General features: G+C 41.1%; 1 protein-coding gene across 2 annotated transcripts in view; it reads right to left on the bottom strand.

The window, feature by feature from the left end:
- Positions 1 to 4,401: 4,401 nt before the first annotated feature.
- The window catches only part of GNG12 (G protein subunit gamma 12), a 66,115-nt gene continuing 45,098 nt past the window's right edge, over positions 4,402 to 25,418 (bottom strand). For both annotated transcript variants that reach the window (XM_084636469.1, XM_084636470.1), the window contains 2 exons: positions 9,360 to 9,477; positions 4,402 to 8,182 (listed from right to left, as the gene is read on the bottom strand). In XM_084636469.1, coding sequence (XP_084492595.1) covers positions 8,057 to 8,182; positions 9,360 to 9,455 — 222 coding nt within the window. In that variant the 5' untranslated portion in view covers positions 9,456 to 9,477 and the 3' untranslated portion in view covers positions 4,402 to 8,056. The remainder of the gene's footprint in view (positions 8,183 to 9,359; positions 9,478 to 25,418) is intronic.

Here is a 25,418-nt window from a genome sequence, read left to right as displayed (position 1 = left end):
CAGACATATATATAAATTTCAACCCCCTGGGAAGCTACATAGTATTTATGTTCAGCCCTTTTTAAGGTAGGGGGAAGGGACAAAGGGGTCTTCCAGAGAGCCTTCATAATTGCCTTGTTAATAAGTAAGGCCACTCTTGAAGGCCTTGCTGTGGCCAAAATGTCAACAAAGCTGTGCAAGAATTCTTTAGCCTCTGCCACCAGCCTTAAGGCCACCCTCTTAACAGCTCCTGGTGGGCCTTATAGTCCATTGGTGGAGGTTAAATGGCCCCTGAGGAGATTGCCTCATCAGGAGAGGAGGAAAAGGCCCACACAGGCTGAGGTGGCTCTTCCTCCACTAGCTGTCCAGCAGGGTCCTCCTTAACTACCTCTTGCTGCTCGGTATCAGGCTTGGAAAAGGTAGTGCCTGGTGAGTAGGTGCCCCATGCCTCTCTAAGGACACAAAACAAGAACGTCTTATGTATGACCTAGAAACTGGGGGGTGCGGGGGAACTACGGGTTCCAATAAGGCCACTGGGCTGGTAGTGGGTCCAGTGACCCACTGACCATCTACTTGATGGTACTACTCCTGCTGAAAGTTCCCTAGCAGGGGAGTAGTGCCTTAGTGGAGAGTAGTGAGAGCAGCTCCAGGGCGGGGAAACATAAGAGCCAAATCTCCAATTCAGAAGAGGGTGACTCTCCCGCCCCTGACTGAGGATGGGCTGCTCTCTACAATGTTGGAGTCTGGTGCAGAGTTGGAAGTAGCACCACCAACATTTCAGGCTTCCCTTTCAACAGTACTGGTGGACGTGCAGTTTGAGGAACAGAGATTGACATGGTACCAAGCGCTGCTGCCCTCCTGCATCTGCTGGTATTTAGTGCGTGGTCTCCTGCACCGCTGGGTATACCAGCACTGAAAGGCTAAGCAGCTCTCTCGGTGCAGCAAATGCCCCCCATTTTTTACCGGCTGTAAGGGCGAGTGATGGGAGGAGGGGGTGGAGAGGAGTAAGTGGGGGGTGGGGCTTTGGGGGGAGAGATGGCACAGGAGCGGGGCCTCAGGAAGATGTGGTGCAGGGGCGGGGCCTTGGGAAAGGCCAGTGTGAGGGTGGGGCTCGGCATGGCATGGCGGGTGGGACCATGGTTTGGGCACCTGTGGTACCTCCACTTTTAGGGTGCTTAGAATATCATAGACTATCCGGGTTGGAAGGGACCTCGGGAGGTCATCTAGTCCAACCCCTTGCTCAAAGCAGGACCGATTCCCGACTAAACCATCCCAGCCAGGGCTTTGTCAAGCCTGACCTTAAAAATATCTAAGGAAGGAGATTCCACCACCTCCCTAGGTAACGCATTCCAGTGTTTCACCACCCTCCTAGTGAAAAAGTTTTTCCTAATATCCAACCTAAACCTCCCCCACTGCAACTTGAGACCATTGCTCCTTGTCCTGTCATCGGCTACCACTGCCACCAGCTACCACTGCTTCCGCCGCTCCTGTATCGTCCACTTGGCCAATGCTGGTCTCGGGGTCGTGCAGTGCCGTAGATGTAGAAGGCAATCCCTCACGCTCCAAACAGGACGGTGCTTGCCTCAGGTGCAGAGTTAGCTGTGCCAGGTCGAAGAGGAGGGCTTAGGTTTCAGCTGCACTTTACTCTTATGCCCATGCCTAGATGACTTCGGTACCAGTGACCATCCCCTCTTGGTGGTCTGCTTACAGGTCTTATACCTCTTCTTAAGCACTAAGGAGGGTGAGCAGTGTCGGGACTCAGGCCACATAGGATGCACTCGGTGCTGAGCCTGATCGACCAGATTCTGACAGAGGTCTCATGGCTGCCTCCATGCGCAAAAACTGTAACCTGGCTTCTCCGTCTTTCCTTGTCTGAGGCTTAAAGTCTTCACAGATCTGGCAGTGATCCTGAATATGAGCTTCCCCTAAACTCTTCAAGCAGCTTGAGTGTGGGTTGCTTATGGGCATTGGCTTAATGGAAGATACAGGAGAAGCAGAAGCACCCTAAAAGTGGGGGGGGCACATGTGCCCAAACCATGGTCCCATGCACCATGCCACCCCAAGCCCCTGTGCCCGCCCCTTCTCCCTGAGCCCCCACCCTCACACTGGCCTTTTCCCTAAGGCCCCGCCCCTGCACCACCTCTTTCCCCCCAAGACCCCACCCCCCCTTGCTCCTCTCTGCCCTCTCCTCCCATCGCTCACCCTTACAGCCAGTGAAAAATGGGGGGGGGGACGACATGACATTGTGTCCCCCGCCCCCACTGTTCTGGTACCTCCTGGCAAGAGACTTCAGGGCTTGAAGCCCAGTGACCAAGTTATCCCTCAGTACCGAGTAACAGAAAAACACTCCAATTGGGACCAAAAAAGAAAAACTTATGCTATCTACACTATTAACTAAGAGCTATCACTATAAATCTAGAAACTATCTAAATTAATTTATAATGAACACACTGAGAGCACTTGCTAAGGCAAGGCAAGCCAAGCGATTCCAACGACCGACATGGATGGCAAGAAGGAAGTGAGCGTGCTCTGGGGCAGCTTGGCCCTTTATGCCAGCGTGCAGTGGTGCGCAGCAGCAGGCAGTGCTTGAGCCACACCAGAGGGGGAAAAAATGTCCGATGTGTGCACGTTGGGTGTACAACAAGAGCGGAATGAATGTGTGCAATCCCTCGGAGAACAGAAAGTTCTTTGTGGCCATTCTCACTGGAAGGCATTTTAGCATGTATACAAATATAAGCTATTTTCTGGAAAGGTATTGTAAAACAGCTGTGGCTACCTGCAACATCATTGCTATCACTTTGCAGCACAATTTAGCTACTCTGAATTTTGTGGCGAGAATAGGGTTAAAACACACATCCTTCCACTCCAGAAACACAGATCTCTAGGACATGATCTAAAAAGATAATCTCTTTTATCTGTTTGCCGTACATGCCCTATAACACAACTGAATAGTTTGGGTCCCACCCCATACAGGACAGTGGTACACAGTGGCAAATTCATTACAAGATGGAAGTTTCAGACTAATAATTACAGATTTCTCCCACCCCCCAATCATTGTGAAATAATGTCATGGAAAAAGACTTAAGCACTTAAAGACTTAAGTGGGCCTAATAGTTTCTATATGACATCTCGTGTTTAGAGCACAGGTCTGGGAGTCAGTATTCATTGATACAATTTGCTGGCTCCAACCTTGACTTACTATGTGACAATGGGCAAGACACTTTCTATTACTAACTATAAGCATGCAAGCAGGAAGAGCTGTTGTAAGACATATTTTGGATCATTTTTGCAGAATCCTAAAGTCTTCTTTTATTTATGAGGAACTTAACCACACTCCGTCTCCATGCATGAAATGAATGTATCTCTCCTACCTGAATGCTACTGGATTTAGTGTGTGTGAAGTACTTTGCACTTATCAAAATTCTAAAACCAAAACTTTTGGCTGAGAACAGTAGAAATTCTAAACCTTTTCATGGCAGGCTCAGGGCTCTTACTTCAGTAAGTGTCTTGGAATTGCTTTATGACTCGGATGAAACCCTTTGGCAGCCAAGATTTCTCACTTTCCCTTGACTCACAAAGGCATTAGATGTGTCCATATGCAAAATGACCACAGAGCAGCACAGTTAAAGCCAAAATAAACACATCCTGACCCCACTGACATCAGTGGAGCCAGGTTTTCACCCTTTTCGTGTCCCCACATATGATTTCCAATAATTTTAATTGAAGAGAGTGCATCAACAAATGTACATTTTGTAACTCTGCAGATTAATTACTAAGTGAGTTTGTGAAAATGGTAATGTAAATAGACCCTGCCCTTTAAATGTAGTAATATTTTCTGTTGCATTATATGCTCCAGTCCTACAATCAGGCCCACGACAAGTCCCACTGACGTTAGTGGGACTCCCTGCAGATGCAGGGATCTTCCCACATGGGCCATGATGTGGAATGGTGTTGCATTTGCAAGTGCCACGCCACCAGTAGTTTAAAATGAGTGTACTGTGATAAGGGCCTGATCCTGCTCTCACTGAAGTTAACAGTAATTGTACCATTGACTTTTTTTTGTTTTTTGTAACCACAGGGTGAGAGACTTTTTTAAAAAGAGGAAAGCTACGATTTGGAGCATAAGATTACAGTTGGTAGTAACACTGCATATACACAGCCACCCTCCCAATTTAAGCTCTGGTGCTTAGCAAATTTGACCTACAAAGTGAGTCATTCCTTCCTCTCCCCGCACTCCCCCAAAATTTATATCTAGTCTGTCTTTCTTCCAAGAACATTGTCTTTGTCAGTGTTCGACACCACTGTGCTGAAAGCCTTCAGACCCTCTGGATGGCTGACATTTGTCTAATTCCTCAACAGGTTATATGCATTGGAAAGCAAACTAAACCACAATGACAAACCGAAACAATATACAAAGCAGTGATATTTTTAATAAAGTGTTTCATATCCATAATATTGAACATGTTAGCCATCCATCAAATTTTCTTGGTTAACAGTTTTTTCTCTCATTGCTATAAGAAGCCCTCTTTCATAGAAAGACCACAATGAACAACTTTAAGAGGCTCACTGATGAATGGCAAAAGCATGTTAGAGAAAACAAAAGAATTCCATAAAACCATTTGTAAGTCAAAGGCAAATCATTGTGACAACACTCATGTGAATCTGAAATTACAATGACAATACAAAACAACACAGTATTAAAACAATCAAATTAATAAACCCAGAGGGGGGAAAAAATCTAGCAAACAGGCCTCTTAGTTTAAGAAAAAGAGCCCTAAAATTTTCTGAAATAATATCAGGTTCATTTTACATCACAAAGATTTTACATTTGAGGTATCTGCACTCAAAGCACCAAGTAAGTTGCAGTATTGTGGCACAGTTGTTATGCTTAGCTAGCCCGGCCGAAAATCATTCCTGAAACCTACAGCTATGAATCTGGGGGCGATGGGGGTGGGTGGGTTTGGTTTTCATTATTTCATATCACTAACTAGAAAGTCCATATGTCTTCACAGTTCTTCACAATCTGCACGACTCATTCTCTTCACAAGTTCACTGAACAAAAAGGTCTACTTTATAGTGCATTTTGTGTACTTAAAGAGTAATACAAAAATGTAAGGAGCAATTTGAAGCTTCAGATGACACTACATACTGTGTTTAAAATACAATACACAGAGTTTATTTAAAAACCTATACAAAAGTAATCAGAAGCAGTTAGTTGTATTTCACTGTTTTATTGTAGTTTCCATGTGTTTTAGGCTAAAAGTTAGAAAGCATTTGAAAGAAGTTGGCACACTATTTGCTCTATTTCTAATCATACATATGTGGGTAAAGGGGCAATTATGTTCTAATAAAACTCTTTTGCTATTTAAATGCCTAGGTATAAGAAAGAATTAAACAGCTGCTGCTATAAATTTTGTCCTGGTGTTGTAAAGATGTCAAAAGTGTATAAAAAAAGTAGAAAAATACACTTCAGATTAAACAGGGCTGAATAGATCACTATTGACTCATTCTTTAAAAACAGGCATATATTGTGGCACTATGAACATTTAAAATCCTAATATTTATGAAGACATTTTCAACAGGTTATGCTAGTCACCCCAAGTCTCATCATACTCCCACTGAAGTTAATGGCAAAATTCTCATGGACTTCAATGGGAACTGAGTCAGGCCCCAGCTGTTTATGAAAATATTTCTGGTAGCGTATGTTTTATGGCAACATGTTTGTGATAATACTTTAAAATGTATCATTTACATGTTTTGATTCAGTAACTTGAAAAACACAATCATGGCACTTATGACTCCAGTTGTAAAAATACTGGGTAGATTTGATATGGAAGTAGTAACTGAACAAAATGGATTCATGGATTCAGGTCAAAAGAAAATCTATGTAAAAAAGTCTTCAGTTAAACTCATTACTCAAATTAATGCAACGTAAGTAGTTATAAAACAAGTTAGTAAAGTTCAAATTTAGCTGAATACTTCTGACATGAAATGCTATGCGTAAGAAGGATCATAAACCAATAGCTTAGAAATGGTCAAAGAGAAAGAGCCAGGTATCAAAATAACCTTTGCATCACCATATTTGTATCTATTACATTTTCATACATTCATTTGGCTTCTAAACAGTTCAAACATTTAGCCGAAAGTGCTGACAACACGGGCCATAATAGATCAATAGAAGGGCAATATTTGGGTTGTAAAAAGATACTTTGAAAAAACCAAGATATTACAGAACTGAGGAAATACAGAATGATTGCTTCTAACAGCTCAGTTATGAAAGTATATACCTAAGTTAATTACTGTTTTTAACAAGACACATTATAAAATGATAGACTGAAATATGGTAAATAAAATCAGTGAAAAATCTAGATAGTTTTGAAATTGTTATTAGAAAAATATTCTAATTATAAAAATAATTTGAATGTCAGCACAGAACAATCCGTGCATTTATTTTTTCTTACAGGAAGTCTCAAATTTAGATTTTTGAAAGGAGATTTGTTAAAAACATATAATTTCTCAATATATTATCAACAGTGTATATATAATTTAATACAGAATTAGACACATGCAACATAAAACAGTAAATTAAAAGTGGTTGATTTCTGTAAATATCGTTACAGAAGATCACAATTTCAGGCATTGTATAGCTGGCTATAGAGAAACACACACACACACAAAACAGCACATTGGTAACCTACTAGAAGTCAATATTGTTTTCTTTCCACTCACTCATGCCATCAATACATAAGACATATGTAAAACTTTATTCGGCTATTTGTACATCAGTGATGTTATGGAAAGGCCTTCCAATTACGTTTGCTTGATCGTAATCCAGATAGGATTTGGCTTCTTTTTCCATAAAAAAAGGTGAACTCAATTATTAAAAGAACCAAATCCTGGATCACTGCACAAAACCTAAATGAGACTTGCACAGGTGACGTATGTGGCTTGGAGTGATAGAATCCTCCCCCTCACCTTAGCAGTGGGGCAAGAGAAATGCTAATTCCAAAATGTTGGAGTCTTACTGTAGCCCTATCAAAGGAGCTACGATGATCATAATTTGAGGAGAAAATTTAGAGGGGCCGAATGAAAGGATTAAAATTCTCCTTTATTAGACCATCTCAAAAATGAAAAATTACATACATCATCAGAAATGTATTGATTCTTGACACAAAAACAGATTTTTCACTTTTTAAAAGAATTAAGACATAACTGAAGGTAAAGGCATGAACCTATGGAGTTTATCAATAATTGCAGCAGTAGTTTGCAAGGAGTCTTGTCAGAGAATGCACTTTGGAATGTGTATATACACAAACACATATACACACACACACACACACACAAAACCAATATACTAATTGAATACAAATACACTATTTTTAAAAAGCTACAGTAAATTAATCTTGATTAAGAGCCAAATTACGGGTCTACCTTGTTGATCTGTAGGTGAAGATCAGGCAACTTTGGTCTTGATTGTGTAGCCTAATACCTTAAACTGAAATGCAGATATTACACGTTTTAAAAAAAGACCTTCACCTCATCCAACCTTATCTCCTTAGGGCTAGTCTTCACATACAGCGCTACAGTGGATCACTTTAGTGAAGATGCTCCCACACCAATGGGAGAGCTTCTCCCATCAGCGTAGTTAATCTACCTCCCAGAGAGGCAGTAACTATGTTGACGGGAGAAGCTCTCCTGCCGACATAGTTGTCTACACAGGGGTTTAGGTGGGTATAACTACATCACTCAGGAGGCATGGATTTTTCACACCTTGAGCAACATAGTTATATCGACATAGGTGTGTAGTGTATACCTGGCCTTACATAAAAACCAACACAAGAGAATTACCAGCTGCATGCCACAGACCACATTCCATTTTACAAGAAATAAGATAATTTAGTTTATAATCTTCGTTCCCAGTAAGGATGCTATAAAGAAAAAAATCTTAAGCTTAAAAATTCATTTACACACATAGTAAATACATTGCTGTTTTACACCGTTGATATCAGTTATTTCTCTAAGAATTTGCTTGTAGTTTGTTTCGCTTGGGAAAACTATGGAGGTACTCACTGCTCTACTATAATATAATGCATGTTTTTTTATCCTTGAAAGGGTTTTCAGAAGCAGGTATGCCCATTAGTAAAGGATCTTTCCTGGCATGTTCTTCACAATAGCACCTGAGATCTGCTGATGCTTTTGACACCTGGCAAAAAAAAAAAAAAAAGACACACAAAATGGTAAATATTCCCAAATCATTTGCAATAGGATGGAATGGGCTGTGGGATGCATCCATAGCTACAGTGAATTAGTTCTGCATATGGAAGAACAGAGTTTGAGAAATCCATAAAATCTTCAGGTCCAGAGCTAAGGCCACCAAGCATAATGCAAAGGTTTCTGGGCTTTGCTTTTTGGACTGGCCTTGGAGAGGTTGGTAGAATGGGAAAAAAGTAAGCAAAAACAAGGATAACCCAGGATGTGGTGTCTTTAAAGGTACTTTGGGGTTAGTTTGGGAAGATAGGCATGAGTAACTTTACATTTTTCTGAGATTTGAACAGCAGGTTCAGAATAATAGAGCAGACTTCTAGTAAGAAGATTTTATATCTTTAGACATTGTTAATAATCACTGAAGTGTCATCAGCTAACTTACAGTTTCTAGGAAATTGATTCAGTCATTTCCTTGCAAGACATTGCATGTTCCTAATCTCTAACTGACTGTAAGAAAAGCACCTATGTCAGTTGAATTAACCAGTCTGCTGACCTTTGGACTGTTGGTATTAATAAAAGTATTAATAAAATGGAGAACGAAGGTAAGGAATGGTATGGTTAGAACAACAAAAAGCCAAATCTTAGTAGGTGAGATTTTAGCTTAATCAAATTCCTTAACCACTGGGTGGGACAGGGAGAAAAAGGGAGGAGTTTGGGCTCCTTGTCCATCATAATTTAGGTGCACCTTGTCTCAACTCTCCTCCTCTTTCAAGAGGGCTATAAACCCTTGACCTACCTGCAAAGATATATGAAGTAAAATTTAAACATCCAAAACCAACATGGTAAATTGGAAAAAACTGCTTTACATCACATCTCATCTTCCACTCGCTATGTATTACAGATTTAGATTATAAATGCACAGTAGTCTTCTCACATATCCATAAAGTACCTTTTATACTGTTGGTACAATTTCTTCTATAGCAACAATATGGAAATCTGTAAAATTCAGTACCACAGGTATGAGTGAAACGACTACATTCAAAGATAACCCCTGTGATGTGTAATGCATAATACAAAAAACTCTACATATATATCGTGAGTTTACTAAAATATATCTGCCATAATTCACATGGTTCATACAAAAAGAGAGAAAGACCAGTAAGAATGTTTCTCACCTTTATTCTTTCGATAGAAGCTTCTATTCTTAACTGCTGTACAGTTCTTCGTGCCTGAGCTATATTGTTTGTTGTGCTAGTTGTTTTGCTAGTCATTTTCAATGAAACCGCTCAAACTCTGTTAAGAAAAACAATTGGTTATTTTTCTAAAAAATTGCCTGCATAGAGGCAATGTCATAGGCTGAAAAAGGATTTTTAGTTCTTTTATGTGAAATGTCAACAGATCAGATATTGTAGAGAGAAAATACTAGCAAGAAAAAAAGCGCATAACACTGTTTAAACTTTTATGTATCTTTTTTCTCCCTAATTCCAAGCCCAATAATATGAATACAGCCTCCACTAATAGTTTCGCCACTTGTACTTTCCCTCCCAGCAGCTTTTTATTAATCTACTTATTCTTTTAAAGTTGAAGACAGTCATAAAAGTATTCCTATGCTCATTTTAAAAACAGAGATCTCTGCACAGAAGGTTTGAGAAAGTTGTATACTGAGCCAGATGCTAGCTTTAGAGCCACATATACCTCTCCAAAGCTAGGGTATTATTACTGATTATCAGGGGATGAATTTGCCCCCTAGCACAACCCCGAGCAAGGGGAAGTTGTGGAATTTAGACTGTGCCAGGAGACACAGTGTCTGAGATAGATGCCATTTCTCTCCTGCTGGCCTCTGGAGGAGTATTTTACAAGAGTCCTTACATGGCACAGCATCCTTTCCCCAGGCACATCTGCGGGTCAGCAGAGAAGGAAAGGGGCAGAGACATGGCCCACTTGCTCATTAGCAGAGAGAATGTCATGTGTGCACCTCCTGCTCTCCCCCACCACCACTTTGCCACACACCCGGATAAGGTTATGTTTGGATTTTGTAGTGACTTAAGGACAATCTTCCAGCTTCTCACAGGAATCAGACATAACAGCTGCCAAAGTCTAGAGAAATACTCCCACTCCACAACCCAACCCCCCTCCCAACACACACACCCTGCATGGCTGGTTCAAAATGTGTTTCTGGTAAAAAGAGTGAGCAACTTTGATATTGATCATACTTTTCTTCTCAGGATGAGAATTCAAAGCAGCACTCACGCCACACAGTTTTAACAGTGCTGCACTTGGACACTACCCATTGTGTTCAGTTGATCTCAGCAGCACATGCCTGAAATTTGATCAAAGCTTTCGGACGTTGACTCTGTAGTGTGTAAAGTTAGCCTCTGTGAAGGCATGTGAGTGATCAGAGTGCAGGTTTTGATCACAGGCAGTTCAAGCCGGTGACTAAACCACTGCCAGTAAATCAGAGCATCTCACTGAGTCATGCACAGAAACACCAGATTTGCTCTCAGAATCACAGACAACCAAATCCTAAGAAGTAGCTAATGAGAACCCTGTGTAAAGCCACACTGTGACAAGCATGAGAGCAAAGCTGTCACTCTGCCAGATCCAACTCAATGATAATGAAGGAGAAAAAAAGAAAGAAAACTGCTGTCTAAATCAAAATTGCAGCAAAAGTAAATAATTAAGCATAACTGTTTGCTCAGACTGGTGTTTTCATCTGGCAGGCATAATGTTGGTCTCGTTACAACAAAGACTCTTAAAAGATTCCACGATCATGGCCACAGACGTGTATTTCATAATGGCTGTCTGCTGAGGATACATTAATCTGCCAACTTCTACACCATGCACACCTCAATATCTATCAAATCACAGGGTGGCCTCTGTAAGTTGTATAATAAGCAAGTTCTAAAGACATAATGTGATCAAGCCACTTTCAGTTTGTTACACATGCATGGAGGACTACAGGATTGCAGAGGACTTCACTGCTCAACTATTGTTTCTGCCCCCCGCCATAAGTCCTACTGAAGCATAATCTTTGCAAAGTCTTCTTTCTAAAAGACCTCTGTGCCTTTGATTTACCATCATTTCCTTATTACAATAATACTGTAACCAAGGTGCAAAACCTGGCATGCTAGCAAGAGATGGATCTTTGTTTCCTGACCCTCATCATAGGCTAGGGTCATAGTCACAAACCATTATATCCAATCACAGCTAGCTGCTGTTACATTTAGACTTTTATTTTATTTTATTTTTTTATTTTTTTTAAGGCAAATGCAAATAAAGCATATCATCAGTCCAGACCAACCACAAAACAATGCAGCCAATTAAACGACACATGAATAGAAACATCTAGGATGCATAAGGGTACTCTTAAAAAGATCAAGAAAGATGGGTCCAAGGAATTTGCCTACTTCATGATGGATTTAATCACTACTGAGGCTGAAGTTTAATTTTTTGAGCAGAAAATGTTGAACCTAAAGGTAGAAAGGGCTATACCGGAACTCATAGTGAAGACAGACAATCCTGGCCCTTACGTTCAAAAAATTATCCTCGATGAGCAACTGCAGCCCCCTTTGAAAATTTTGGCCTAGGGTGACTTGCCCAAAGCCTCAAAGCGAATTATGGAAAGAGCTGGGGAAAAGATCCCCTTGGCCTAATTCTCTGGGTGCTGAACATAGTTCCTCTGCACTTCAGTTGGAGCTAGCTTGTGCAGCACTCCCAAAAAGTAAGGCCACATGAGCCCTGACACCTAGTTCTCTGCTCTAACCACTAGACCATGCCACTCTCATGTGACTCTCCACCTAGTAAGTGTCCTACATAAGAGCTAAGTATAATTATTATTTATTTTTAGGGCAGCAACATTCGTGCCATTTGTCCTATGTAATCTAAGTTTCTCATCTCTGCAGAAAGTACAGCCTACACTTCAGAAACAAGCATTATTTCTGCTGAAACAAGCACTGATCAGAGAGCAGCATGAGGATAGAAGGGGCAACTTGAGCAGTTTGCAGCATCAAATTCGAAATAATATTCGAATTCCACTAATTCCTTATGCAGCAGCAAAGAGATTAAACTAGTAAACTTTACCCTCCTCAAATACTTCTAGAAAACAGAAAAACAAATACAGTAAAACCTGCCAAGAGTGACCACTCATGGGAGCAAGCAAATGTGGTCACTTGTAAGAGTGGTCTCTCTCCAAAGGTTTGCACATGAGAGAGTGGTGGTGTTCCATGGCCGCTGCAAGTAGTCACTCGTGTGGCGGGGTGTGGGGGGGCGGGGGTGTCTCTTTAGCAGGTTTTATACTGTAGGTCAGCCTCCTGGCCTAGCAGTAGCTCTTTGCTATGTGACTGCTGGAGGAGACAAGTGTTGGCTTTCTGTCACACTGTGAAGATATCTGCTTGATCACAAGTGGCATTAAATAAGCTCCTTTGTTTAGTCCCTCACATGGCAGGGATGACAAGTAAAAAAGCCAGAATTAAGAGAGGCGCAGGTTTAGCTCTGGATTTTATAGCCGAATGGTATTACTTCTGCCTAGCGAAGACCTTAGCCTGCGGGTTATTGCAGATGGCAGTTTGGAGGGGGTTGGACAGGGAAACATAAGGTAGAGGAGCATAGTTAATAGAACAAAATCAACAAAAAGGTATTTGTTTCAGCAGTGCTACTGCAATATTTTGAATATGCCTTTATGGTGCTTCTATATCTAGATAAGCAAAAAAAATCTGGTTAGGACAAAGCCACTTTGCCAGGTTGTAATTTAAACTATGTCAAACTTCTATGAAAATACTGGCACGTCTCTAATAGGATTTGTATACAAACTCAGCAGTGAGTCTTATTCTCCACAAAAAGAACAGGAGTACTTGTGGCACCTTAGAGACGAAGTGAATAATCAACTACTGCTGTGCTGTGTTTAAATTCACTTATGCTACATGGACTCAACTCAAACATATAAAAAAAATCACCTCTCGAAGACCCTGAATATAGTGTTTCAGAGGAAGTTTCATATTTCTCACCTTTGTCCAGCTATCCACACCACTCCATTTTTTCCTCTCTTGATTCTTGCATGTGTCTAGCCAAACAAGCATGGCATTATTTTGTCCTAACAAAAAGCATCCTCTCCCCCCCCCCCCCCGTTTTCCCCACATACTGTAGTTTTCAGCCTGTTCAGCAGCACCTTGCTTTTTTTAAAAGCCCTCTTTGCACAGAATAGTATAGAGCATTCTCTCCCTCTCTGAATTTGAACCGTATTCCAATACTTTTCTAGATTTGATCAAACAGTTCTGCATTGCAAAGGAGCTAAGACATATCAAGAATTAGATACATTAACAATAGCTGTGATATGTGCAGAAAGTATACGAAGTTACAGTATTTCAAAACTCTCCCTGCTAGCTTCTTGCCAAATATGAACTCAAGACTCCTTACAGTGAAAGCTGGACAAGCAACAGGCTCAGATCCTGTCCCAGCACAAACAGTCTCCTCCCAACTCCCTTGGCCTCTTCATTAATGTCACTGCTCTCCCCAGACAGAGACATGAATAATTATCCGGTATTTTCTATTAACTGTGAATTCCATATAATCAGAACTAAAGACCATCTATAGTGGCATTAAGAAAAGGAGGACTTGTGGCACCTTAGAGACGAACCAATTTATTTGAGCATAAGCTTTCGTGAGCTACAGCTCACTGCATCCAATGAAGTGAGCTGTAGCTCACGAAAGCTCATGCTCAAATAAATTGGTTCATCTCTAAGGTGCCACAAGTCCTCCTTTTCTTTTTGCGAATACAGACTAACACAGCTGTTACTCTGAAACCTATAGTGGCATTCTAATTTAGCAGATTCTACTATAAAGAATTAGCTGAACATGTATAATAAAGATGTAATTACACTGAGGGGTCCCAGAGACAAAGAAGGAGCAAAGAGTGTGTGTTATGTTCATGCCATGAGTACAAAGAAAATATCAAAAGTAACTAATCTTCATTTACACATATTTTGATAGCTTCTTGTTTAGTAAAATACAATCACGAGTAAAGAAGAAACAAACAAACAATCTATACAAGTGTAAAGAAGGTCTTGTGGCTAAGGCACTGAACTGGAAACCATAAGATCTCTATTCTACTCTGCCATGGACTTCCTGCGTGACTTTTCAGATATTGCCTTCATTTCCCTTAGTAATTATTTGTATTATCATGGCACCCGGGAGCTCCAGGCACGGATCAGGGCCTGACTCTGCAAGGCACTGTTCAAACACAGAACAAAAAGACAGTCGGCCCCCCCCAAAGCACTTACAATGTAAGGCAGTGACGCCCAAACTCTCCCTGTTGCATCCCCAACTCCTTACCAGCAATGGAATCTGCCTCCCCTCCACTACTGCACAATTGGCTGAAGGCGGAGCTGGAGACAGAACTGTGTCTGGAGGCAGAGATGGGTTGGGGGCAGGGCAGGGGGTGGAGGGGAGCTCTGGCTGGGATCGGAGGTGGTCTGGGGGCAGAGGGGGGCTGGGAGTGCTCCCTCTCTGACCCTGTCGGGGCTGGCCTGGGCCCCATCACGCATCCCCCCCCGAACATTCCTCCGCAACACCTTAGGGGGACACACCCCACAGTTTGGGGACCACTGATCTAAGGGTATGTCTGCACTGCAGTCAGGAGGCATGGCTGCAGCACATGTAGGCATACCCAAGCTAGCTTTGATCAACCTAGCTCATTAAAAATAGCAGAGTAGCGGCATGGGCATGGGTAGCAGCACACTGCAATTATGCCCAGACCCCAGGTATGTGCTCTGTCAGCTAGCCGATGCTGCAGCAGCTACTCTGCTATCTTTCGTGAGCTCTGTCAATCAAAGCTGTCTTGAGCATGTATACACGTGCTGTCCTGTTTGCGGTCTTAGACATACTCTAAGAAGTATAAAACACAAGACAACAGATGGATGGATACAGACAGACAGGGATTACGAAGAGAAACAGAGACAACATTGGTCAGCATGACAGGCAGTGGCCTCTGCACACCAGCAGTCTAATTGTCATCACTTGGGGAAGGGTTCCCTCTCTGGACTCTCAGCCTCCCCAGAAATCAAACCACGGCTGCTCTTCTCTGGAATGGTGTGTAGTTCTTCTGCCATCTGGACCACCTGCCAACATCTGGTCAGTTCCTTGCACTGGAGCCAGTTCTCTTTACGGCTTGGCACTCAACTCTACCCTTCAGAATCTCTTCCCTCTCTAGGAGTACCTTTCCTAGGTTCCCTTTCATGGTGACCTAACCAGCTCTCCCAAGTCATCCCTCTCCTCAAGAGCTTCTTGTGTTCTGGGACCTCCTAACTGAGCTCTCACAGCCCTTTATTAGGCCCAGGTGTTTCTTAGCTTAACAACTGCTGCCACCCACCTCAGCAACTAACTATTCAAAGGTGGATCTGGATTGGCTCGTTCTCCTTAGTGGAGCCTGTCACAGGTAACTGGAGGCCTGACCCCCATCAGAGAGCCAGCTACCCTGTGACAAGGGGGTTCTGGGTGTGTGCTGGAGAGGACACTTAAGAGCATTAGGATGCATCACATTTAAATATACTTTAGAAAAGTGCATTTTACTACAGCCCACCTGAAGTGCTGTATCACCGATAAGCACTAAGATATCTGTGGGTAACAGCTGTCTTTATAATCAAGCTACTGTCCATTACCAGTTTGACTCAATAATGCCATAAACGCTGGTTGAATCAGGTTCAAGGTTAAGCAGCCTGGTTTCTGACCAGGGCACCTCTTTATAACTTGTCCAGTCCCTCTGTTTTTATGGGCCATGTGAAGTGGCTATCTCATTGCATTCCCACTTGCAGTGTAATGGCATTGCCCTTGCTATCACACTGATGGGTCTGCTTAGTCAGCACTCTCCCAAATGCACATGAATCAGGAGCAGTGCACTTCAGAGGATTGAACAAAGTGGAATCTTACATTATCTGTGTCATACACATCTGGCAGACCACTCTCCCAATTTTGTATGGATATTTAGAATTAATTTTCTGCACCTTTGGGGGAGTTGTGTATATATATATATAACAGGTGTTGCTTCTTATGCTGCTGGTTTGGAGAAGTTAAGTATAGAATTAGCCACTCAAATGAGGAATGCTCTAACAAATATCGATGATAGATTCCTACTTCCCACAGTTACTCACATTGGAATGGATCCTACAGAGTACTGAATACCCTCAACTTCCATTGACTCAAAGGAGGTTAAGGATACTTGACATCTCAGAAGATCAGGCTCATTACTGTACAAAAGGGCTTGGAGTTTGCAGGATTCCCTTCTCCCTTGGGATCACTATTTCAATTGACTTTTCAAAACTTGGTCTCGCTATCTCCTCTTGTTAACTTGACAGAAGGATTACATACAGTGACTCACTTGAGTCTCCCATTGGCCACAACTGTCAGCTCTCAGGGCGGGGGCAGCATACGGAGCCTGCCGTAGGGAGGTAGGGAGCCGGCCGACCCTGCGTCAACCGGAATTTTAATGGACTGGTCAGTGGTGCTGACTGGAGCCACCAGGGTTCTTTCTTAACCAGGCATTCAGAAATGCCGGTTTATAGAGCTTTCCGTTTGGAGGTGCCGGATAACACAGCTTTTACTAAAAAGAAAAGGAGGACTTGTGGCACCTTAGAGACTAACCAATTTATTAGAGCATAAGCTTTCGTGAGCTACAGCTCACTTCCTCAGATGCATATCGTGGAAACTGCAGCAGGCTTTATATATACACAGAGAATATGAAACAATACCTATTCCCACCCCACTGTCCTGCTGGTAATAGCTTATCTAAAGTGATTTCCAGCACAAATCCAGGTGATGTGAGAACCTGGATTTATGCAGGAAATAGCCCAGCTTGATTGTCATGCACATTGTGTAAAGAGTTGTCACTTTGGATGGGCTATCACCAGCAGGAGAGTGAATTTGTGTGGGGGGGTGGAGGGTGAGAAAACCTGGATTTGTGCTGGAAATCACTTTAGATAAGCTATTACCAGCAGGACAGTGGGGTGGGAATAGGTATTGTTTCATATTCTCTGTGTATATATAAAGCCTGCTGCAGTTTCCACGATATGCATCTGAGGAAGTGAGCTGTAGCTCACGAAAGCTTATGCTCTAATAAATTGGTTAGTCTCTAAGGTGCCACAAGTCCTCCTTTTCTTTTTGCGAATACAGACTAACACGGCTGCTACTCTGAAACAGCTTTTACTGTATAATCACAACGATGAATCAGGAGACAATGCAAAGATAATCAAAAGCCTGCTGCCATTCTCACTGAAGTCAGTAGCAGAACTCTCATCGACTTCAATGGGAGTAGAAGTATGCTGCACATAAGCAGAACATAGAAAAGTGAAACAGCTTTATAATGAATGCTGTCAACCTTCAACAAGCTACACACAATGCAAAAGCTTTTCCAGCTGGAAGAAAGCCAAATGCACAATGTGGAAGGACTCAATTAGAAAATGACAGACAGTGCCTCCTATTGAAAAGCAAGCAGAAGGGACACTAAATAACAGATTTCCAAGTATCATTTAAAACTTATTTTCTGGACCATGCATGTCAAAAAATAAACACATTCATAAATCTCACAGATCTAGATGAATCTGGCCATTTAAATAATAACCTGCTTTCGCAGCACTGCCCCACTTTTCTAGTAACAGTAACACTTTTCTCCTTGTCTTATTTCCATCAGGGACAAGGAGACTAGAGAAGAATGAAACAGAATAAATTTAAACGAAGCTACCACTCTAAACGGCTGACTTTCAGCAAACATGACTGAAGGAGTTCGTCTATAAATCATCATAACAGTTCAAAGATTAGGATAGTCTCTAGTGCAGACACTGCAAGCAGCATTTTCAGAATTGAACTGGCTTTGGGTTGCATACTATCCAATTCACAGAGTATTTCCATCAAGGGTTTCTGTATTTCAGCTTTCCTTAGCAGAGCTGGAGCAAAGATGGTTGCAATTTGGAAAGAAAAGGCATCTCTCACAATTGTATGTTGGGAAGGCAGAGTAGACAGCACACACTGCCAGCCCTTTCAAACACAGATCACTACCAGAAGGAAGTCATCCAAATTCTGTGATTGGAAAAAAACTTATTAACCGATTAGTTGCAGTACAAGTAGCTCCCTCATCTCCAAAGTTTACTGTATCAGTGACCTGAACCTAGACTTTTGTCAAATTTACAACACTCCATTTTACAGAACCTATTCAGCGCTGACTGTCCTCAACACAAAATCTTTCCAAGACAAAAACCCAAATGCTGATAGTGCTTCCTTTGGAACAGTTGGTTTTCAAGGGCTTAAATGTGTTGTTTTTTGTAATACAATAGCCATCTAGAATCCCCAACTGAGATCTAGTCCTATTATGCTCATATCATGCACTGCCCATACACATAGTAACAGACAGTCTGTCCTGAAATTCTGAAGAAGTATCATTTATCTGCAGATGAAAATCTGGTCAATGCATTGTGACCATTTTATCCTGAATACAGAGGTGTGGTCCACAGAAACTACAGCATACAATGCTCCATTTGGGATGGAAAAATACCTGCTGGGTCTTGCTATCTTCCCAGGTGATACTTTCCCACATATGAGGAGTGTGACTACAATTTTTTGCAAATCAGCAGTGCCTATCATGCTCCTGTAAAGTTGTCAATGTGGCCCTCTGGGGATAACAATTTAGATAAATCCGTATATTGCTCAAAGTTCAGAACAAAACTGAGGAAATTAGTACATACTTCCAAAAATAAAGAAAAGTGGTCAAAAGCATTTTCTTCATTAGTATATTTTTGACTCTGCAATAGTATGCCTTCTTAGAAACCTGAAAATAGATCCTCATCCTCACCCCAACCCCCAAACTGATTTTGTCTTTTCATTTGGTAGATATTGATTCTTTCCTCATTTCCAAAAGAGCTGAAAATCAGTGTGATTTCTGGACAGGGTGGGAGGGGAGGAATAGGACGGGATAAAGGAAAAGGTAGGTAGTGCAAAGCACTAATTCCCTAGCCTTTCAAGCTCTGTGGACCTATATTAAACTCCTGATTTAAGTCACACATGAAAAAAAGTCTTTGGTCACAATTGGCAGACAATGCTCAAAAGAGGTGCAGGACTGGAGTAGCTGAGGTGCTACAGGTCAGGACTGTAGTATACTGGCAGAAATGTCTGGCGCAGCTCATACAGCACCTGTAAGTTACAACTCACTCAGTCTGCCCAAGTCCCACATTTGCAGGAACAAAAGTTTATCTTCTTAAATTTAAAGGAAAAATAAGCCCTAGCATTGCTAACTGCTTAATCTGGTATAAGCAGTGTTTAAACTGCTCTGGGAAGAGTGTCTGTTTTGGGGAGTGAGAAGTCTTTGTGTAATTTGGCTGTGTGGAAGACAGTCAAGGGTTCACAGACGGCTGACATATCATGTGTATCAACATTTTGACACACAAAAAATCTAACACAGATACTAATCACCTTCCAGTCTGGTCTACCATCTATACCATATTAAATTAAAATACCAGCACAAACTGGGAGACATTCCTGGTAGTAGTGTACAGTGTGTGCACTGAGGGAAACTGCGTTACCCAACTATTAAAATGCACAGTATGGCAGTGTTAGCAACTTTATTTGCAAAGGACTTGAGGAGAAAATTCTACTGAGATCAATTCATTTGTCTGAACACAGTGACAGTTCGCATATGAAAAATATTCACAAGACAGATATTTCTTCATTTTTGGCTGGGAAATGGCATGCTATTATTTGAGCAAGACGTCTGGTTTTGGTGGTGGTGGTGAAGTGTTTTCAGGTACACTTTTTATTTTTGGAAAATACATCCTAACTGAAAATTGCTGGGAATTAAAAAGTCAAGAGACTTTCTGTTTTGGTTTATTATGCGGTGAATTAACCATCTGCTGAATCACCAGATTTAAAGGCCTACACAGCAAACAGGCTATTTTTCAAATACAAGATAGAGATAGCCAGCTCAATAAGGGATATTTTTAAGTGACATTGGTCATCCAGGAATGTATTATATAGTCGATCACAAATATGGAAGAAGAGTTTTTAAAATGGGAAGAAATAATTTAACACTGAAAAACAGCTTAGTCTAGTTTAAAATCTTACACTTACTGATGCCTAAGTTAAGACATTTTAGTTCCACACAATCACAAAATAAACTGTAGTTAGCAGTCTAAAGAACTCATAACAGTTCAGATTTCCTGTTGTGCAACTACAAAAGGGAAACCAGTCCCATGAGAGCACTGGCTGTTTTGTACCAGACATGTGTGAGCAATATGATCTTTAAAGGATTGCGTACCAGAAACTTACTACAATGGCCAAGCCAAAGTTCTTATGACACTATCTCCAGGCAGCACCTGAGCTGACATGTTTACAGCTCTGCCAGTAAAACTACTCAGATGACATAGCTACACCACTGTCCAGTGAACTGAGCCAGGAGACTGGAACATTACTGGTCAGTGATGCACAACTATTTAAAAAAAAGAGGAGTTGGCTTAAGGAGTTAGAAAGCCACAACTCATGTACAATAACAAACTGCCTGGGTTTTTACAGCAGCATGTTTAAGTTTAAAAACATCATTTAAAAATAAAATGGAATTTTAAAGAAAGAGAGAAAAGACTCCTTTAAGGTCTTACTCAAAAACCCACACATCTCTCTTTCCCTCATATAAAAAGCAATCAGAACTTATACTACACAAATCCACTAATACATTCAGGGCCTAAACCTACATTCTTTACTGAGTCAAAGTTCCCAAAGAGTTCAAAGAAGAGTTTTGCCTAAGAACCACAGGATCAAACTTTTATTTATAAATTAAAGCAATTTTTCTTCTATAAATATAAAAGGAATCTTAAACTGTTCACTTCTACTGGTTCTATAGTTATAAAGAGCGCAACAAGCTTTTATTTTAATTTACACAAGTTAAGTCCTCCTTCACTAGAAATGTTACAAGTAAAATTTGACAGTGAATTTTTATATTAGACGAAGCCCCTGAAACTAGAACTTTATCATGGAAATACTAACAGAACCTTAACCATAGCAGAACAAAAAGGTACAGCTATTCTATCAGTTTTCCTTTTATGTGGGTGGAGAGTTTACATTATTAATTTTTGATGGAAATTTTTGCTATGGGCTGTGTTCCCCTTCATTAAATAGATTGTTTCATCTTACTGTGAGACAATCAGAGAAAGAAAAGAAGCACTAGAGAGATATGACTCAGCTTCTGTGCTGGAAAGTAAGTCTGTTTTCTGCAAGAAGTAGTCAAGTGCAATTTCAAAATAATACTTTAACTGCAGGGAAATCAATTAGTAAGACAATTTTAAAGCCATCAACTCCCATTCAAGATATTCTCTTATGTTAATACTATTAATAAGAGAAATAATACCCATAGAAGATAATAGAATAAAAAGAGACCAACGCTGAAAATTAACTCAGCAAAAAAGTATGATAAGGAATATTAAAGGCCATTTTTCTCTAGGTTTTAGTTTTTATCAGAAAATGTAAAAGTCATACAGTAAGAGAAAGTAGGAAAAGTTTCCTCTGCACATTAACAAAGAACATATTTATTTGGATAAATTTATTTCACACTTCAGGCAATGTCAATGCATTTGAAAAAGTTCAATTGATATTATTAGTCATACAGGCCAATACCAGGGTAATTATTGCAGAAAATGCATTTTTATGTGCTACTATGTCTGCAAATCAAAAACCCAAGATACACATCAGACGTGGATGTTTTGAACTGAATGGAATAATTTCTCAACCTGAAAATAATGTCTGTTCCTCTACAATCTTAGATCTCTCAGAGATTGAGGTGTTAAAAATAAATCTCTGGAGCAAACAGATAAATTAAAGAGCAAAGAGTCACCAGAACCAGTTGGTGTACACCCAAGAGTTCTGAAGGAAGTGAAGAATGCGATTGCTGACTGGTTAGCAAAAATATGCATGCACACATAAAATCGGAAACTGTACTGTAAGACTGGATACAGGCTTGGGAGAGTAGTTCAATATTATAACAAGTTAGACAAGGGCATGAGTTATAGAATCATAGAATATTAGGGTTGAAAGAGACCTCAGGAGGTCATCTTGTCCAATCCCCTGCTCAAAGCAGGACCAACACCAACTAAATCATCCCAGCCAAAGCTTTGTCAAGCCGGGCCTTAAAAACCACTAAGGATGGAGATTCCACCACCTCCCTAGGTAACCCATTCCAGTGCTTCACCACTCTCCCAGTGAAATAGTGTTTCCTAATATCCAACCTAGACCTCCCCCACTGCAACTTGAGACCACTGCTCCTTGTTCTGTCATCTGACACCACTGAGAACAGCCGAGCTCCATCTTCTTTGGAACTCCCCTTCAGGTAGTTGAAGTTGCTATCAAATCCACCCTCACTCTTGTCTTCTACAGAGTAAATAACCCCAGTTCCCTCAGCCTCTCCTCATAAGTCACGTGCCCCAGCCCCCTAATCATTTTTGTTGCCCTCTGCTGGACTCTCTCCAATTTGTCCACATCCCTTCTGTAGTGGGGGGACCAAAACTGGACACAATACTCCAGGTGTGGCCTCACCAGTGAAGAATAGAGGGGAATAATCACTTCCCTTGATCTGCTGGCACTGCTCCTACTAATACAGCCCAATATGCCATTGGCCTTCTTGGCAATGAGGGCACACTGCTGACTCATATCCAGTTTCTCGTCCACTGTAATCCCCAGGTCCTTTTCTGCAGAACTGCTGCTTAGCCACTTGGTCCCCAGCCTGTAGTGGTACATGGGATTCTTCCTTCCTAAGTGTAAGACTCTGCACTTGTCCTTGTTGAACCTCATCAAATTTCTTTTGGCCCAATCCTCCAATTTGTCTAGGTCACTCTGGACCCTATCCCTCCCCTCCAGCGTCTCTACCTCTCCCCCCAGTTTAGTGTCATCTGTGAACTTGCTGAGGGTGCAATTAATCCCATCATCCAGATCATTGATAAAGATGTTGAACAAAACCACTCCGCTTGATACCGGCTGTCAACTACACATCGAGCCATTGATCACTAGCCGTTGAGCCCGACAATCTAGCCAGCTTTCTATCCACCTTATAGTCCATTCATCCAATCCATACTTTTTTAACTTGCTGGCAAGAATACTGTGGGAGACCGTATCAGAAGCTTTGCTAAAGTCAAGATATATCACATATCACCAATCCTCTTTGGATTAGCAGTAGACTGGGTGATGAAGCAGGCAACAAAAGGTATCATGGATGCTGTAACCTGGATTAATGGAGATGAGTTAGATAACCTTGACTTTGCTGATGACATTACTTTACTAAGTCTGAAATGGAACAGAATGATTGCCCTTACATCAGAGATTGAACAGGAAGCAGCAAAAATTGGACTGAAAATAAATGTAAAAGAAACCGATTTATGAAGGTAGGACAACAGATGCAAAGGTGTATGTGGATGGAACAGAAATTGAACAGGTAGAAGAGTTCTGCTATCTGGAGAGCGTGATGACATTCAAAAGTGGCTGTAATAAAGAATAGGCATATGAGAGTCGGAAAAAGCAAGCATGACTTTTGGAGGTGGAACAATATCTGGTCAAACAGAGGTCTCCACACCAAACTAAAGGTCAGTTTACACAATGCATTGTACTGAGCATGCTACTGTATGGAGCAAGGACTTGGCCAATGACAATCACTAACAAAAAGAGATTAGAAGCTGCCCATCACAGATGGCTGAGGAAGAGACTACACATTTAATTGAAAGACAACATAACAAATGGAAGAGTAAGGGGGCTAACAGAGCCGGATGTTCGAAAAAATCATCACAGAAGGAAGGCTCAGGTGGTTGGGACATGTATGCCAGATGGAAGACATGCTAAACAAGCACTCAACTGGGTACCGAGAGAGGAAAGAAAGCAAGGAAGGTCAAGGAAGAACTGGCAGAAGACAATGAGATAGGATATTGAGTGTGCTGGCATCACTTGGGAAGTACCACAACTAGCAAGTGACTGTAATCAGTGAAGCAATGTGTCAGTGGCACAGGAGGAACTAAGGCCTAAGGTAAGGAGTGTAGTGAAAGACTGCTGGGCACAAGTTAAACTTACTGCATTTACACAAACAATCGCTGTGGTTGCCACAAGGATATTATGTGATTGTAAAAGGGCAGGGGAGTGTGCCTCTATTCAAATGTGGTCCAACTACATTGCCTGAGACTGCCTGAGTTTGAGAACTCAGGTCCTAACTGGACTTCTCGCAGATTTTTTAAAAAACATTTTAAACAATCTAGCCAGATTGAGAGTTGTATTCTCTAGTTCAGTTATTTATTAATTGTATTACAGTAGCACCTAGGAGTCCCAGTCACGGGCCACAGCCCCATTGTCCTAGGCACTGTGCAAATGCCTCGCAAAAACGTGGTCCCTTGTTTCAAGAATAAAATGTGCTTGTTTGAACATGCTGTTTTTTGTTTAAAAGACAAAACTTCCAGTTGCTAACCTGCAACACATGCTGTTAGATATGACAACCAATACAGCCACTGAATTTGATATTAAATACATTATATCCTGATTCAAAGATTTACTGGTTATCAACAGAGCAAACTGATTGTAATTTTTAAAAAAAATGTTTGGAGTAACGAAGAGGTATTTGCTAAGTGGTGTGAAGTCCTTTCCCAGAGAGCCTGGATCCACTCCAACAAATACAATCCGAACTTTGGTTCCATGCCTCTCAATTTTTACTTAATATACTACAAAATTTTGTCCTATGTTTGTACAGTGCATAGCACAGTGGTATATTGATCCATAACTAGTGCTCAAAGATACTATAACAATACAAAAATAAATAATAAAAAAAGTTGCGGGGGAAAAAAAGGAAAATCTGAGATTCCCTTTTCTTCTTAAAATGGAATACACACTTGACGATTTCCCTACCTTTTGCATTAAATCTTCCTTGGCCAAAAGAAAAATAGGTCAAAGAGCGGTTACTAAGAAGTTTAAGAGCTAAATTTTTCTCTCAGTTTCACTGATGTAAATACAGATTAGCTTCATTGAAAAACATTTTCTCCCATTTAAATTGATTGAGTTACTCTGGATTTACATTGTAAAATTTGACCTTAAAAAGTACTGGACAAAAGGAAATTCTAATAATGACCTTATTAATAAGTTCCAGTGTCCATTTTCTTAAATAGTTAGGCTTGTTGGTAATTCAGACATTCAAGACATTCATGCCCTTTGGAAATTAAATTGCCAAGTTTGGTCCTGAACCTATACTA

The sequence above is a fragment of the Lepidochelys olivacea genome (assembly GCF_965140295.1).
Source record: "Lepidochelys olivacea isolate rLepOli2 genome assembly, chromosome: 8".
Lineage (NCBI taxonomy): Eukaryota > Metazoa > Chordata > Testudines > Cheloniidae > Lepidochelys > Lepidochelys olivacea.
The sequence above is the reverse complement of the archived record's forward strand: the minus strand, read 5'-3'. Positions and strand labels throughout refer to the sequence as shown.